The following is a 17,054-nucleotide window of genomic DNA, read 5'->3' on the forward strand; positions in this document are numbered from 1 at the left end:
TAATAAATTCTGTGTAGTTTAACTTGAGTCAAATAACTTTTATTCTGATTTATTGGCATGCACCTCATGTGGATAGTGAAATTTATTGTTGTAAAAAAATATTATGTCCGATTTGAATGGGAAAATTCACATTAAGAATTTGATGTATTTTATTATATATTATTATAATATAATAATAATATTATATATTATTTTATTTATGTAATTTTCTTTATTCATATAGATATGAATTAAGTGTAGCCTATACCCAAATATAGTTTTTAGTAAGATACACACTAGTTATTATTATTTACAATTATTATATAATATGAATACAAGTATTTATCAAATATAATACGAGGTGGTAATTATGCATGGCAAGTTGCGTTCAAAAATGAAACTGTCCAATCAGATAACGGCAAAAGGAAGCCAAATGATGGAGGTATAGTACGTGCATATACAGTATAGATTGCAGATAGTGGTTTCCCTGCAGGCAAGTGTTAGTCAATGATATTTTTTTTTTAGAGGGGATATGCTCCGGTCTTATGACAGACATCCAGTATAAAAGGCAGCCCTTCAAAATGTCACCTGAACAATACTGGCTCCCTCATCGACCTTGCTTTCCAGCTCAATTTGGTCTCAATCACAACATAATGAAAATGCACTTCAAAACAAATTCTTTAAAAAAAAAAAAAAAAAACTTCCTCCGAAATAGCTCTCACACTTCAAGTTATTTATTCTTATTGTTCACTTGGGTTTGAAACATATACAGCAGCTCCATTTGTTCCGTTTTTAACTTACAAAAAAGAATAAAGAAAACAAATAACGAGTATTTATACAATTAAAACGCATTGTCGTGTTAGACAAGTCCCTAATTTATTTCATATTCTAATTGAATACATTAGTTTACAATATGACAAAATGCCAGTTGTGACGTCAAACTGGAGCTCACCTCTGTCCCATATTCTTTTTTTTTTGTTTTTTTTCTCAACATAGACTAGCATTAAAACATTATGAGGAAGGTCCAAAAGATTACAAAAGGGGTCCAAAGCGTCTTGAAAGGTCAAGCATGTGTTTAATGTTCAAAAATAGACTCCCTCCTTTAGAGATGTCAAGAAAATGTGCCCTGGTCAGCTGGTACTTGTTGTCAGTGCGTCCCCCATGGGGCCTCGCTTTTATTTTATTTTATTTATATATTGTATGTGTTTGTGTGTGTTTATGATGGGCTCATGATCCGCAGGTTGGTAGAAAAGTGTCTGCATCGGTCCTACCACGTTCTGCCGTAAAGCAGGTTCGAGCTGACCATGTTACTGGTGTAGTCTACGGCAGAACTGTCTATCTGAGCCATGCTGAGCTGGCTGTGCAGGGAAGGGGGGCTGGGCGACATCTCCTCCAGGTCCAAAGCGTTCACCTGCTGCTGGTTCTGGTGCTGGCCTAGAACCACTCCGGCTCCGTTCTGTTGCTGGTTCTGCTGCTGTTGCACACCTTGCTGGTTCGGCGTCGGCGTGTTGGAGCCGTTCTGGCACGGTTTGCCGTCCTTGACCAGAACCGGTACGGCAACACGTCTCGGGGATTGGGCCTGTTGTTGGCACATGGTCCCGTCCTGTTGTTGTTGTTGTTGTTGTTGTTGGTTCTGTTGTTGTTGCTGCTGCTGCAACTGCTGCGCCGCTTTGTCCTTTGCTTGGCGCTTCATCTTGTATCGGTGGTTCTGGAACCAAATCTTCACCTGGGTCGGCGTCAGGTGGATCATGCTGGCCAGGTGCTCCCTTTCCGGTGCCGACAGGTACTTCTGCTGCTTGAACCTCCTCTCCAGCTCGTAGACTTGAGCCTGCGAGAAGAGGACGCGCCGCTTCCTCCTGGGTGCAGCATGCAGCACCGGCATGGACTTGGAGGCGTCCGCCATCCCGGTGAGACCCCCCATGCCCGCCATGTTCATACCTGTGGAAGGTCCCATGAATCTAGAAACTTAAACATATACATACATACATACGTGTGCGTTCAATCAACACAACAGCACCATACTGTTTTTGTCTCTACATTGAACTCAGCTTATTATCAAGATAAATATTTCATTTTTAAACATATACGTTTCTAAATATACGGCAGTAGTATGGGAGAGTATTACTACTACCACTCGTGATAATAATACAAATAAAATATTGAGTTTCTATTGATAAAACAAATAATTTCTAAAATTAATAGAGACCTGAGAGAGATTGGATGATAAGTTTTTTTTTAAAGAGGTTTTAATTATTTGTATATCATTTAACACCTTAAATATATCATATAAATAGTGACAAGACCAATAATAATATGAATTAAAATAAGTACATTTGCTATCCCGTCTGTTTAACATAATGTATAATAGTAAAAAAAAAAAAAGTAATTTTGATATAATTTGTGTTTAAATATAACTATATTGTAATATAATATTATTATATTATATTGTATAAGTATATTTAAAGTATATAACAGTGGATATTTAATATTAGAGATTATTAGAGTCTAGATTGCCAATAATGATATTATAAAACATATGTTCAAATGCAGTCCAGATACTACATTTACTACTACTAATACTAATAATGAAAGAATAAACACAGTGATAACAATAATAATAATAATAATAATAATAATAAGGTGTCCTAATGTAATATAATGTACATAATTCAATTCACATTTGAAATAAGGGTCTTAATAAAGAAAACGAATCCAAATCAATGTGTTCTATTATCAATAAAATAAGTTCTCCATGTTGGGATTTGGTTCTGATTATTGTAATAAATGCGTATTGTTTTTATCATTATTATTATTTTAGAGACTTGCAGAAGAAAAAGAAGGGAGGGCAAAAAAAAAAAAAAAAAGGATGTGTGGATCCCAGAGCAGCACTTACTGGTGGAGTATCTTGGATCCGGGTTGGTGCTGTACCAGCCTGTTGCTGCAGCACTATTCCTCATGCTCTCCTGGTAGGACGGCAGCTCTCCCATATTGCCAATGCTCCCATTGCAGTATCCCCCCATGGCGCTGTGGGAGAACTGGGACACCGAGTGCGGCATGTGGTAGGCGGTGGCCACGCCGGTGTTGTGGCCCATGGAGTGCTGCTGCATGCCGGTCTGAGACACCTGAGGCTGCCGGTAGGCTCCCAGTGGAGAGGTTAGGTTCCCTGCGCCGTCCATGGCACTAAACTTCTTGTAGGTCTCCTCGATTGGACTCAAAATATCTGTCACTGAAAAAGGCGTTGTGTGCTTTGGGCTCAACGACATGATTCAGAAAGCAGGTAGATTTTTTGTGTTGGAGCAGCTCAAGCGTGTTGTTGTGTCGGCTCTCTCCTTGTTGGATGTCTACGTAAGAGAGGCTTGGAGTGCGCCTGAGATCCTATTGATCGCCTTGGAGAAGGAGGCGAGCCCAGGGCGCTCTTAGCCCGGGTTTATTGGAGCCAGGAGCCAGGTTTATGACAAACACAGTGGGGGGGCGGAGCAACGCGCCTAAAGCACCAAACAATAGTCATTGACATTTTACTCACATAATTCATGCAAACAAACTTTCATTTATATCAACAAGTATGCACTGATCACTTTAAAAAAAAAAAAAAAACACCATGTGCCTTTTATTTTGTCATTGATGCATGCATTTTGCATTCCTTGCACTTTTTTTTCCTCCAAACTTTGAGAGCACTTTGGAACAAATAGACAAGCACCAAGCAGTTTCATCAAAGTGCCAAATGAAGTACTATGACCTGCTCATTTATACTTCTCAAGGTGTATTTTCTGGCCCACAAGAACACACATCAGGTACATCTACACAATGAAATGTAATGATATCCAATACAGGAGCTGTTGCCTCGGTTTTCATTGATACAATCAGAGTGCTGTTCATTTAACACATGTCTTTATGACTGTGGGTGGATGTTGTATGAATATATTGTTCCCTCCAGTGCATCAACAACAACTTTATTGCTAAAAAATTGCAGTAACAATATCACAGTTTAACAATATAGTTATGTTTTTTTAAATAGCCCAGAATAGCAGCAAAATAAAGTTATTATTATTATATAAATTACTATATACAGAGTATACGTCATATATAATAATTATTATTTTTATTATTCAAAAATATTGATATAATATTAGGGACACCTTTTAGAGTTGTGCAATATTAGTGCATAAAACAAATTAATTAAAATTGAATAATGCTGTCATTCAGATCTATGTTTGATACAGACAATATGATGTCATTGTGCAGGTGTACCTAATGAAAAGGCAAACATGACATGTTAAGAAAGTCACCCCCCCAAAAAACCTGCCTAGCTGGACAATTTGATGAAACTCCAATGGGACTTTTAAGACTTAATGCAATCTGGAGACATTATAATCCTCCAACCCTCAAGTCTGGTCAGCATGCATTAATGACACTTTGTTGCAGTCTTGACCTGACATTGTAATCTCTCAGCAAACTGACTGGCGCCAGGGGAGAGAATCAGAGCAAGAGGACACACACAACAGGAGGGGAGTGGGATGGGGGGGGGGGTGGTCAGAAGAAAGAATCTACACTGTGAGATGTTAATTAAAAGCAGTTAATACAGCTTCATCAGCTTCACTTTCAAATAGCATGATAACATAAGGGGGGGGGGCATGATGTTGGATTGCAGATGCTCTCTGCTCTGCATGCACAGGTTGTTCTCCAAGCGAGCTTCAGTCTGCATGGAGACTTTAATGTAATTTAGCTTGGCAAAGCTACAGAGGAGCTACCTCGCCTTAATTGAGCAAATGAAGACGTGACATGGTCAGCCATCAATTAAGACGACAAGTGAAGAACGCACTAAGCAATCTCCGGTTAAGGCTGATTGGAGCATATCGTAGTTTGGAGATACATTTCCTTCCTCCTCGGATGTCAAATGAAGTGTTTGAATTACGCACAAACACAGAATGAGTCCGTGAAGCATAGACACAGAAAACATGAGTAAAAATATAAAACGTGACATTTTACTTACATTTGTTGTGCTTCTGTTTTGGGGGTAAACTGCAGCGATGGAAGAAGAAAGAACTCTGACATTATGCAAATGAGGCAAACCTCTCAACCTTGTGGATTACTGAGTCAGAGAGCAGGACCCGGGTGCTCAGACCCTCCACATTAGGATCCCATAAAAATCTGCAGCTGGTTGGCTGCATACAACGCGCACCAGAGCAACTGTACACATTCATTTACTTTATTTTATATTCTATTGAAGTCACTCGTGTGTGAGGAGGCTGCGGTAAGGTGGACGGAACCATCAGAAGGCCCAATCCAGGTTGGTTGATTATAAATCTGACTAGTATTATTAAATAGCGATAGTTACAAAGCTACAAAGATTAGCACCCATAAGAAATGAGAATTTAGAAGGAAATATGGAGATATATTATCCGTCAAAAGACTTTGTAGACGAAATGTGTGTGTTCTCCCTCAAATTACGCACGACATCGAACGCGTTTTGGTTACAAAACTAACAAAGTATTACAGCTGTTTGAAAAAATATTACATATGGACACTTTGTGGTCGATTCCATTTCTGAAAATGATTTATTGTGTTATTTTTTACTGTTTTAATAACGCTCACGTGCAAATTTATGACGGTGATAATGGCGTCCAGCGAATTTCGCCCAAATAGTCCTGATAATAATATTAAATCAGGATTTATTTTAACTTTCATTTATGTCTAACATGGATGCACACATGAGTGCGTTTTTACGCGCGGGTAATAGAACTACAGTTAGAATATTCCATGATTTGAGAGCGTGTGTATGGCCAGTTTTTGGTGTTATACCCACGAAAACAACAATACATTCCTATATTTTATATCATATAGACGAATTCTGGACGTCGACCCCCTCTCAGCAGATGGACCAAAAGCGCCTGAAGTGCCTTCCTGCATCACTTGAATGTTGGTTCAATACCCTGAGAGATGTTAAGAGAAGGCTGAAGGGCCGAGGTCTCGACCTGCCACCTGAATCACAAACCAGTCCAGCAAAAAGGGGGCAAAATCCGAGGAGGATTGGTTTGGTCTTCTTGCACGTCTTAAATCTCCAACTTAACTCCTCGCTATTTTTTTTTTCTTTCAATAATGCCAGTGGAATTCTATTCTGCACCATATCTGGTAAGATATTATAATTATCACCTATATATTCCTTTATTAATCCGGAACGAAGCTACTTTTACGCACTCAATAACAAGGTATGGACGTAAATTACTCACGTAAACATGCCGAATCTTCTTATTATTTGGCATTTATATATTATGTTTGAGTAAAGGTACTTTATGATGCTTTCAATTGATATGTAACGGATCTGAGAAAGCAGTAAACGCATGTTTCATTTACTTCAAAAGCATTTCCGAGCGATAAAACGGCAGTACTGATCAGTAAATTAATATTTATACATTTTCACCTCAAAAATGCTAACATTGATTCCACGCAATGTATTCATCAGCCAAGTCATTTATGGTGGTTAAAAAAAATCACATTTAGGCTTCATTCAAAAGGAGAACGCTTACCTGGAGCAGTTACTCAACTTTCATTATGAAATTAGAAGAAATTATTGACACGGTTCCCTTATACTAAAATATTTCAAAACTACATTTCCAAGAAACGGTGCGCTTTTGTTCCCTATTTAGATCAAATACTTTCTCTCCTCTTAAATGGCTGAGCAGTGTGGGCGTAAAAAGCAGGCAGGTGCATATCATTCATGCTGGCCTACTTGAAACAGTTCTGTCCCTTGACTAAGTAGGTTAAAGGTCCTTCCAAGTGGAGAAAGTATATGACAGGCCTCTTGAAGACCTTATTCTTCTGCAGGGGGTTTGCATTCATTCACAATTAATGTGGCTGGATGGAAGAAATGATGCTAATAGGGGTGGCAACAAACAGAATATGTGGATGCTGATCAAAATGCTGTAATAGGATTAGAAGGTCAAAGAATTGTCAGTGACCTCCACTTCATCTGCTCGAAGTTACTACAACGACAAGTCAGCTACAGGTGAGGGTTCAGAATGAAAACCCTTATGTGTATTTCTTTGAAATTATGACTGAAATATAAACATATTCAAGGAATACGAGAACATAAAATAGGCTGATATTTGTCCAATCTAATGCACCGAAGTATTAATCAAACTCAAAAATGTTAAATTACCACCTTCAACTGAAGATTTAGTTTAGTCATGAAATTATAAAATTCGAATGAGTTCATTTGAGCTTTGTTTTCCGGAGTTGAGCTCCAACTCCATTTATCTAAAATCTGAAAATATATCATATGGTAATAGTTTACCAGGTTAATGTTACATTTGTTCACTTCCTGTGTTCCAGGTATGATTTATTTTACACATACAGAAGTGTAAGGTATAATGTGACCCTATAGTGACATAACAACCATAATAAATAATGATCATAGATATAACCATCAAAAAGGTGATATGTAATAACAAAATAAACACATCATAACACAAATATATAGAAATACAGGTTCCTTGTGTCTATTTATGCATGTTTGTCAGATGTTTTTTTATATCAGCAGTCAGGTAATGCTAGCTAACTAAAAGTTTCTGGGCTTTATCGTATCATGTCCTCAAATATGGATTAAAAAATAACATTTCCAGCAGTTTTCATATTTTAACAGATCATGTTCTCTTGTTTTTCAACATTTTAAAATGGGGTTATCAGATCAGTGCAAAATGCCAACTGCACGGCCGGACAAAACACATAAGGTACTTGGTTCAGAGCTTGAATACCTGCTTGGTCCACTTGTGTGCTGCATTAATGGTGGCAGCAGTGAGGGCAGGTAAACAAAGCTGTTAGAGTGTGTGCAATGTGGCTCAGCCTGCAAAACTTATTCCAAAAATAATAGTGGCTTTGTAAAGCTGCACAATCGTAGCCCATAGTTGGTATGTGATGAAATGTTTGGCTGTAATGTCCAAAACTGATCTGCCTATGTGAAGAAAAGATGATGAAATTGAACAATAGACCAGGGGTCTTAGGTTTTTTGATTAATTAATATGTTGTTTGTGGCTTTTGTGCATTTTCTTTCCCCATCGGAAAGACTTCTAAATAATGAGTGGTTTAAGAAAAAGCAAAAATGCATGCAAATAATTACAATCATTCATACATAGTATAAATTAATTGGTCACGAGAGGTACCTTCTCGCCAAAAGTCTCCGAGCACTTTGGTTATGAGTTTTGGTGACTAACCTTTAAAATGACTTCAAACAAGACAATGTGCATAGAAGCTGTATATTTTACTTCTGTGTTTGTCCCCTCTTTGGAGAGCATTAATGCAGGAAGCCATCCTAATAGCCTCGGCCATTATTTAGATTCATTCACACAAACACATCACTAAATGACTTTCACCTGTGTGTGTATTGATCCTGTCAGATACAAGCACGTAACTCTTCTAATGTCATTTCCGAGCTTTTTCCTCCCTCTGAATGTATTAAATGTGATGCTTGGGAAAACACAGCAGCCTAAAACAAGGGATGGAAAATAGAAAACTGATGTATTATTATGTTCTTATTATTTGACAATTATCATGTGGTATTAATGCCTTCATTGAATGGAATATTTTTTTTTTCATAAACATATTAAAAGTTGTATCCCATCATTGTTTTTCACGGTGTGGTTTTTGTTAAGTCAACTTATGAGTATATTTGTGAATATTTAATCCTGTTTTACTAATCCAGCATTTAGAATAACTTTAGGATGGCACTAAGATGCTGAAAAGGAAATGCAAATGTGTGGTTTGTAACCTAAGAGAGGTCAGTGATGTGAGTAAATGGAATTGTCAAAATACAATAAATACATCAAAATAATATATATAATATATTAAATCTAATGTAATATATATTGTATATAATATAAAAATAATAATAATACACAAAAATAATAGTCAGAATACAAAAAGTTTGCATATAAGTATGGGCTATGTTTTCCCACCTTACTTCTAGGTTCTATAACTGCCCCATTTGACTTGAACCTGAATTTATGACTACGTTGTTCAATACATGTTATTCTTTGATTCTGTTGAGTGCTGTCAATCGTTTTAGCAACCACAGGGATGTCAGATTACTTGTCGCTTTCCTTTCTCTCCTGCCTCAGGCTGAATTGATGCTCTTTGCCTCACGGCAGCAATGTTCACCCTTTGCGCATTTGCCGAGAATGCGCCTCCTTGACCGAAGGTCTCACGTGTGTTCTTCGCGTAAGGAGGGTTGACCCTGCATGTTTGTTTAAACATCCAAAGGTATGAGTCTATAGTGAAAATTGGAAAATTACATGAAAGATCCTGATACGGCTGAGTAGATTACATTAAAACTATAAAATCAAGCAGTTAAATGAACGACAAAAATGAGGTACTAATCTTTTGTCATTTTTAATACGCTTCCATGTCACAACATGTGGTACAACTGACCGTATTTTGCCTTAACTAATATAATAAAAACTTTTTTTTAAACTTGAAAAGAGTCAGAAAATTGTTGACTTTACTGATATGCATTCTGCAATCCCCATTTTTTTATCTCTACCCAGAATTGCTGAGTCTTAGTTCTGTATTTCACAAGTACATGTGGAGTGGGAATTAAAGCTTCTTTAAAAAATAAAAAAATCTGTGTACCAAAGACTACTTCTCTCGGTATAGCCACCAAAACCTCTCAACATGATTCTAGCATTTTCTGTTGCCCTGGATTCTCTTTGTCTCAGCCCCTGCATGAGTTTGACTTCCTCCATCAAGTCTATCAGAGGCTAATAGCACTCTTATTTGTTGGCTTTGTCTTGCACTGTTCCAGTGGTTCTTTTCCCTCTAGAAGGATGTTAGCCGTGTGTGCATGGCCATCCCTGAGGAGGCTCGATGCCATCTTGTCTATGTCTGATCATTACACTACCTGCTCTCCTCCAAAATACTGCCCTCTTGCTGCTAGGCCACTTGAAATGCTTCGCTGGCCTCTTCTGTCCAACCATCATGAAACTGTGTACAAAACCCTAGCAGACTGCTTTTGCTCTCTCTCTCTCTCTCTCTCTCTCTCTCTCTCTCTCTCTCTCTCTCTGTTTCTCTCTCTCTCTCCCACCCAGCCATTTGTGTAGGAGGCAGAAAACAAAACCTTTACTCAAACCATGGCTGCTGCTCAGTGGACAGAAAAATAAACAAAACATCTATAAAAGTCTTACAAGGAAACAACGATTCACTGAGATGTTTTTTTTTACAATGTCAATACTTGTTGCTATACTATTCTTCCATTACAAATAACTGTAAACTCATTAGGTATAGTCCTAAAGGTCAATGAAATTTATAACAAGAAATGTATATTGTGTATATTGTTGTTGTATCAGTACTGATACGGGATCTTATGTATTTAAGGAAATGAGAGGTGCTAAATCCCTCAAATGACTGTATTAATGGTACCCTGGTGTCAGGGGTTGTACACAACTGGTCCCTCACAACAGAATGAGGAAAAACAATCAACTAACAAAAATAATACAAAACAAATTATTATAATATTGTAACCACAATTTGCACAAATGCAAAGAAAATATATACAACCAAATATCATTGGTAAAACACCAACAAACTTATATTTTGTCGTTAAATAAATGAAATAAAGAAATAAACAAGCCAATCGCTACCGGAAGTGACATCCCGGAAGTGCGCTGATGAGGAAGTCTTATGAGGAGCCTGGTGACGTGTGATATGTTTGACTCTACTACCGCGAACATGCCAGTGGTAAGTGTGAATGCTAATGTTTTTGTCGGAAACAGAAATGTATGCTATGGTTGAAATGTTATAGACGGGCTGGAACACCGAGTGTCCACCCTCGTCGATGTGATTATGTGTGATGTTTTAATTTAACAATATGTTTATTGTTTTGTTTGTGGTTATGGCGAAGATATTGCTACAGTGTATCGAGAGGTTGTCTATTATTATAGGCCACTTTGACTTAAAAATATATACAGTATTTTACCTTCTGTGGTGTGAGAGCTTGTTAGCAGTTAGGTTTTGTGGCTAAAGACATGCTCTCATAAAATTGTTCTACTTCATTTTGGTCCTTAAACATGAGACTCGCTCGGGGACCAGTTACAGCACAATAATGCACTGTGTGCTTCATGCTGGATGAATACATTGTGTGGCTGAGGAAGAATATCATCGCTGATTGAAGCTGTAGTCGTGAGGTGGTCGATGCCTGTCGTGGCTGTAATTTCAGAAACCATTAAGTAGACATCGTCTTTGAGTGATACCATAGAAACATTAGATAGACATCATCTTTGAGTGATACCATAGAAACATTAGATAGACATCATCTTTGAGGGATACCATAGAAACATTAGGTAGACATCATCCTTGAGGGATACCATCAGTTTGAAGGAGTCCTATTGGGCCTATTTGGTCCAAGGGACATGGCAGGTACCAGCAGGCAAGAACTCGGACGAGAACAACTTCAGGAAGGCTTCGAAGGAGGGTGGAAAGTGCACTGTTAAAACTGTGTATGGTGGGGATGGTGTGCTGCTGACCTCTCCTCAAGTTGTTGTAGACCGGTGGAAGAAATACTTCAAAGGCCATCTCAATCCCACCGACACGTCTTCCAATTAGAAACTTGAGGTTGCTGAGGTGCTCCTCGGAGCTGCCTGAAGTTCCTTAAGTCGCTGGATGCTGTGAGGCTATCTTGGTGGTGACAACTCTCAGTGACACTGCCTATATGACATTGTGGGCAGTGCCTGTGGATCATGGGAACTAGATCGCGGGATCACACTTCTCAGTCTTCCTGGTGTGGTATATTCAGGGGTTATGAAGAGGACAGACGAATCTTGGATTTCGGTGGTTTTCGTCCTGGTCATGCAACTGTGGGCCAATTCTACACTCTCAGCAGAGCCCTTGTGGGTATATCTGAGTACATCTAAGGCATTCAACCATGTAGTAGCAGAAAACTTGTCAAACAATGCCAGAAAAGTAGCTAGATTTGTTGCTAATTGCTTTTGAGAAAACATGTCTCCAAGAGGGTTTGGAATGTCGCCAGATTTAGTGACGAAGTCACCAAGTTGGCAACAAAGATAGGCAGTTCATGTACTCAAACTCGGAATCTACGAAATGCATGTTTAATCTATATGGCGCAGAAAGACCTCGCCGAAAAGGAAATGGGATCAAAGCGCACGCAATTGTAACTTAATTCACTTTGTGTTTGGCATTGTTGCTCGGCAACTGCTTTGAACGTCAGCAGCGAGCCAGTTAACTTAAGTTGCTAGCAGCTGTTAGCACTTGTAAGTAATTTATTTCAAGGAATCTGTACCTTTCGCCGGGCAAGTTGTATGGTCAGACCAGACGTAGATTTAGCTATGGCCATATTGAAAAGAAGTTTGCTTGGAGATGTCATGGTAAGGGTTTCAATCATGTTCAAGCATGTTGGTGACTGTATCATGCTTTGGAGCTGGTGCATTGCACTAGGTAGATTAATTAAAGACAGCCTCCATTTTTTTTTACTTTATCTCAATAGCTAGATGCTAGAAACCTGGACATAACTGGGTTTTCCAACAGGACAGTGATCCCAAACACATATCTGAATAAAGCAGGCTAACATTAAACTTCTGGAATGGCCTTTCCAAAAGAAAAGAAAATGAAGAATACATTGTGAAGTCATATGACAGAGGGGGTTCTCTTTCTTGAATGGCCCTCCTGATGTCCAGAACCACGACTGCACATACGGTAAGTACATATTGTAACAGAATCAAACCTACCTGTTAAGTTTCCATTTGAAGGCCTTCACAGCTTGCTTTTAGACAAGGTAAGTACTTGCATACTGATAGTAAGGAAGGTCTATTAATGACGATGAGGAAGACGACTGGAAAAAATCGTGACCATTTCAATCAGGATTTAAAATTTGGCTGAGAAAAAGAGAGATCCCTGGAGGTTGAGTGGAGAACCAGTATTATTGATCGGTTGTTTTCAAAGTCGCTATTGTGTTGTGTTGTATGAAACAATGCCGTCTCTTGCTTTTTGACCAACATGGCCATATCGACCATTTGTAGACATATACTCTTTGTCATCTCAGCCTCTCTAGAAATACCACTGGTATTGTGCATTTTATTCATTCATTTTCTACCGCCTATCCTCACGAGGGTCGCGGGCATGCTGGAACTTATCCCAGCTGTCTTCAGGTGAGCGGTACGGGGTACGCCCTGGACTGGTCGCCAGCCAATCACAGGACACATATAGACAAACAACCATTCACACTCACATTCATACCTATGGAGAATTTGGAGTGGCCAATTAACCTAGCATGTATACAGTGTTTGCATGGGTTTACTCCATATACTCTGGTTTCGAGTAAGTCCAAAAAACATACTTGCTAGGTTTACTGAAGACTATTTAAGAGTCCATAGGTGTGAATGGTTATTTGTCTATAATAGGGTTTGGCAACCTTTACCATCAAACGATCCATTTTGTCTCCTCTTCCAGTAAAAGAAAATAGTCTGGAGCCGCAAAACATTACACACCTTATAAACTTTTAAATGCTGCAATCTTTAAATCTGCACATGCACATATAAAATAACATGGACTGGGGCTTAATTTCTATGTACAATTATGACTGTGATGCTATGTCTGTTATTTCCATTCATTTAGCACTCGTACATGAATCCACATTATCTTACAAAAGGTGGTTTAATTGTCTTTGCCATCAGTCTATCACTTTTTTTAGTCTGCTGATTGAAGAATGTCAAAAACAGATGACTGCTGCTCATTATCAGCACCCAAGTCCCCCAGATTACATTTGCAGTGTTGACATGTCAAGCACCACATGTTACTCCTCTGAAGAAGGTGAGACAAATCATAAATCAAAAGACATAAACACTCAAATCAGAGAACCTGATATTGCCATTGGCCCTCATCCATGACACCTGAGAGCAAAAAGCCTCTGTTTTTAGCAGGAAGGCCTGAAATGCTACACATAGAAAAAAAGAAAATAAATACATAATGTGAGAGATGCAAATGGACTCTGGTAGGAGGAAGTATCGGTTAATTGGAGACTCGAAATTGTCCATTAATGTGAATGTTATTTGTCTGTTGTTTGTCCTGTGATTGACTGTTATTTATTTGTCTGTTGTTTGTCCTGTGATTGACTGTGACCAGTCCAGTTTGCACTGACCACTTGTCCAAAGTCAACTGGGATCAGCTCCAGTTCAAATATGACCCTAATTAGGACAAGTCCAACCAGTTTAGAAAATGAATTAGCCGTTCTTGTGATATCAAACAAGTTAGGGAATGGTAGATAAACGGTCGTCTCTTGCCACTTTGCAGTTCCTATTCATGAATAAATCGTGCTTGAAATATGGCCTTTTGTTAGTAAAAAATAAAAAAGGCCGTATAGTAGGATTTTGTATGTATTTTTTTTGCCTTCTCAAGCAGAAAATTTGCAAAATATTATTTTGTTGAACAAAAACATATACATTCCTGATCCAAATTTTAGGACCAGTTAAAAAATTTCAAGAATTTACATTTTGCACTGTAGGAGCTTAAGGAAGGTTTTGAATAGTGTATCAAAATGCAAAAAGAAGAAAGGGGAGTCAGACAAAAGAAAATTCAGTAAGCCAATTAATTGCAAATCAGCATTAAACTGAACTAGACTGCATCAGCTTATCAAATGTTTTAAGACCTCAGCTCAAAAAACAGAAATCACTCTAAAATAGTCATAAAATCTCATAAATAGTCATAAAGTCTCTGTAATGAGTGGCTAGCCCATTCTTGTTAATCTGCAATTTCAAATATTACGTGCGGAGTACCCCACGGGTCAATACTGAGACCAAAACTGTTCAACTTCAATATAAATATTGCTTTATTTGACTGTCCATTTTATTCTTGATCAACTTCCAGACGTTTTCAATGGGTGTACACTCTGATTGGGCTGGAAATGACAGGGTCCTGATCTGGTGGTCCCAAATCCTCACCTTCACTTACCTAGATTTGTGTGGCATAAAGTATTGTCCTGGAAGACAAAAAAAACTCTTCAGTCCTGCAACATTGTAAAAGCAGAAGGAAGCACGTTTTTGTCCTTGACAACTTTGATTGATGCATCCTCCACATACCTCCCCGATTCCAATTTTCGATGTTGAAGCACCCCAGATCATCACAGTTCCTCCACAAAATTTCACAGTATGTGTGAGACATACTGTATCATGTGCACATTTAATGGAAGGCATTTTGATTGCAATTACCATGTTATCAAAGTGTTTATTGGTATACTATGTTTATATATTTGCACATACAGTCATGGAAAATATGATTATAGACCACTGATGTTTCTCCGGTTCAATTTAATGTTTGGTACAACTAAAGGTACATTGGACAAACACGATGACAGCAAAAATAGCTCATTGGATTTTCAATAAAGAAAACCATAGAAATGGCTATAAGCTCTTGAATTAAACTCTTATGGGCTTTTTTTGTTGACATCATTATAAACAGATGTATCTTTTGTTGTAGCAGACATTAAAATGAACAAGAAACTGAAGAACCAAGGGTGATGTAATGTTTTTTTCCCATGACATGTCATCTTCATAAAAGTAGAAAATAAAAATGCTATCAAAAGATAACGTCCTTTTTTTTTTATCTATCACATGAATGAAATGTTAATGGAGAAAATAAAGAACTGCATGAATAAGTTGGCTCCAGAGAACTCTGTGTGAGCCTTCAACCACATCATTTGACCAGGTCTGTGCACTTTGCAGACTCTGCTGTTTCCTCTAATCTCAACATTTAGCAAAGTCAAGAACCTTGACATGCACTCTGGTTGCACAAAACTGCCTCTAAGCTGGCTGCTAGTCATGTGCAGCACTTAAACCTCCACCCCACTAGTACCATGATTTAGAAACTGCACCATCAGCATCTCTGTCAGAGTCTATATTTTGCTTTGCGCAAGGAAGCGAGACCAGACTGCTGATACTGTGGATTGAATACAATCTCTCAATCGTTTGATTTTAGTTGAAACCAATATTCGTCATCAAATGCAATTGTGGTAATAGTATACGTTTTTGCATATGTTTACCACCGGCAATACAAATTATTTTTTGTGTTAAAACTGCTTTAAGTCACAGTTAGGACCACGTAACACTTACATATGTCTATTTGTTATGTTTGTTGTGAACTAATGATAGCAGTTTGGCAAGGTTTAGCTACTAATGGTAGCTCATTGAATGTGTATCCAATCGTAAAATTGTTGGTCACTTCTCTGGGACTGCTCGTGTGTGTGTGTGTGTGTGTGTGTGTGTGTGTGTGTGTGTACACGTACACGCTATGGACATGTGAATAGCAGACAGCTGTGAATGACTGAATGAGCTCATTCTTGCCAAACACCAATTTACATACAGTTCAATTCATAAATATAGACTTCAATCTGTTCTTTTAAACCACTATCAGTAACACATGCTAGCTGATGGTGGTGTTGTTTGACATACAGCAGATTAAAATCATACTTATTTTTTATTCAGTATATTTTGTTAAACTGAATTACAATAGAACCTTGGTTAGCGTTCTATGAATTTTGGTTAACTTCAACAATTTCAGTCCAAATTTTGCAGCGGTTTGCGTAGGAAATGCCTTGCCTTGTGTTATTAATACACTGTATTAACAAAAGGTCCTTAGCAACCTGTTAGCTTGTTTATACATGGAAACAGGATCCGAAACTCATCTCTGTTGCATGCCCATCTAGTATGTCAACAGCAGTTCACATACAGTTGACACTTTTCTAACTAAAACAGTTATGCCGAAAGACTCTTAACACATTTTTAGAGTTTTATAACTATAGTTTCACACGCTGGAATTGAAATATAAATGATGAATAAAATGGATAAATGAAAAATGAAGGTTACATTGATCAAAGACGTGATTGTTAACGACAGCATTGTGGCAATGAAACAGACACCACCGTTGTGTTTTGAGTTATTTCTTGAATTCAGTAGTGTTTTTCACCTTCGTCATCAAATGTTCACAGTTGCAAATTTCTTCGGCTCCATTTTGTGTTATTTGAAGCCATGAGCGAAAGAAAAGCAGGGACTGGAGGTGAGAAACTCTATTGAATTCAAGAAATA

The 17,054-nt window shown here is 38.1% G+C and overlaps 1 protein-coding gene across 2 annotated transcripts; it reads right to left on the bottom strand.

The window, feature by feature from the left end:
• Positions 1-89: 89 nt before the first annotated feature.
• Positions 90-6,572, bottom strand: nkx2.4a (NK2 homeobox 4a). Of its 2 annotated transcripts, XM_058090547.1 has the most exons (4): positions 6,504-6,572; positions 4,970-4,998; positions 2,873-3,464; positions 90-1,944 (listed from the first exon to the last, which is right to left on the bottom strand). In XM_058090547.1, the coding sequence occupies exons 3-4, from the start codon at positions 3,240-3,242 to the stop codon at positions 1,247-1,249; spliced, it is 1,068 nt and encodes a 355-aa protein (XP_057946530.1). In that variant the 5' UTR covers positions 3,243-3,464; positions 4,970-4,998; positions 6,504-6,572; the 3' UTR covers positions 90-1,246. The 2 variants fall into 2 exon arrangements, with proteins under 2 accessions (XP_057946530.1, XP_057946531.1); XM_058090548.1 differs by lacking the exon at positions 6,504-6,572 and having other exon boundaries at positions 90-1,917; positions 4,970-5,078.
• Positions 6,573-17,054: the final 10,482 nt, after the last annotated feature.

The sequence above is a fragment of the Doryrhamphus excisus genome, chromosome 13 (assembly GCF_030265055.1).
Source record: "Doryrhamphus excisus isolate RoL2022-K1 chromosome 13, RoL_Dexc_1.0, whole genome shotgun sequence".
Taxonomy (NCBI): Eukaryota; Metazoa; Chordata; class Actinopteri; order Syngnathiformes; family Syngnathidae; genus Doryrhamphus; species Doryrhamphus excisus.

What these genes read in the sequence shown, in the direction of transcription:
- nkx2.4a (XM_058090547.1), bottom strand. Translation starts at nt 3,242, where the DNA reads ATGTCGTTGAGCCCAAAGCACACAACGCCTTTTTCAGTGACAGATATT. An exon ending in GGATCCAAGATACTCCACCA is followed by an intron (nt 1,945 to 2,872) that starts GTAAGTGCTGCT and finishes TATATGTTTAAG; the next exon opens with TTTCTAGATTCATGGGACCT.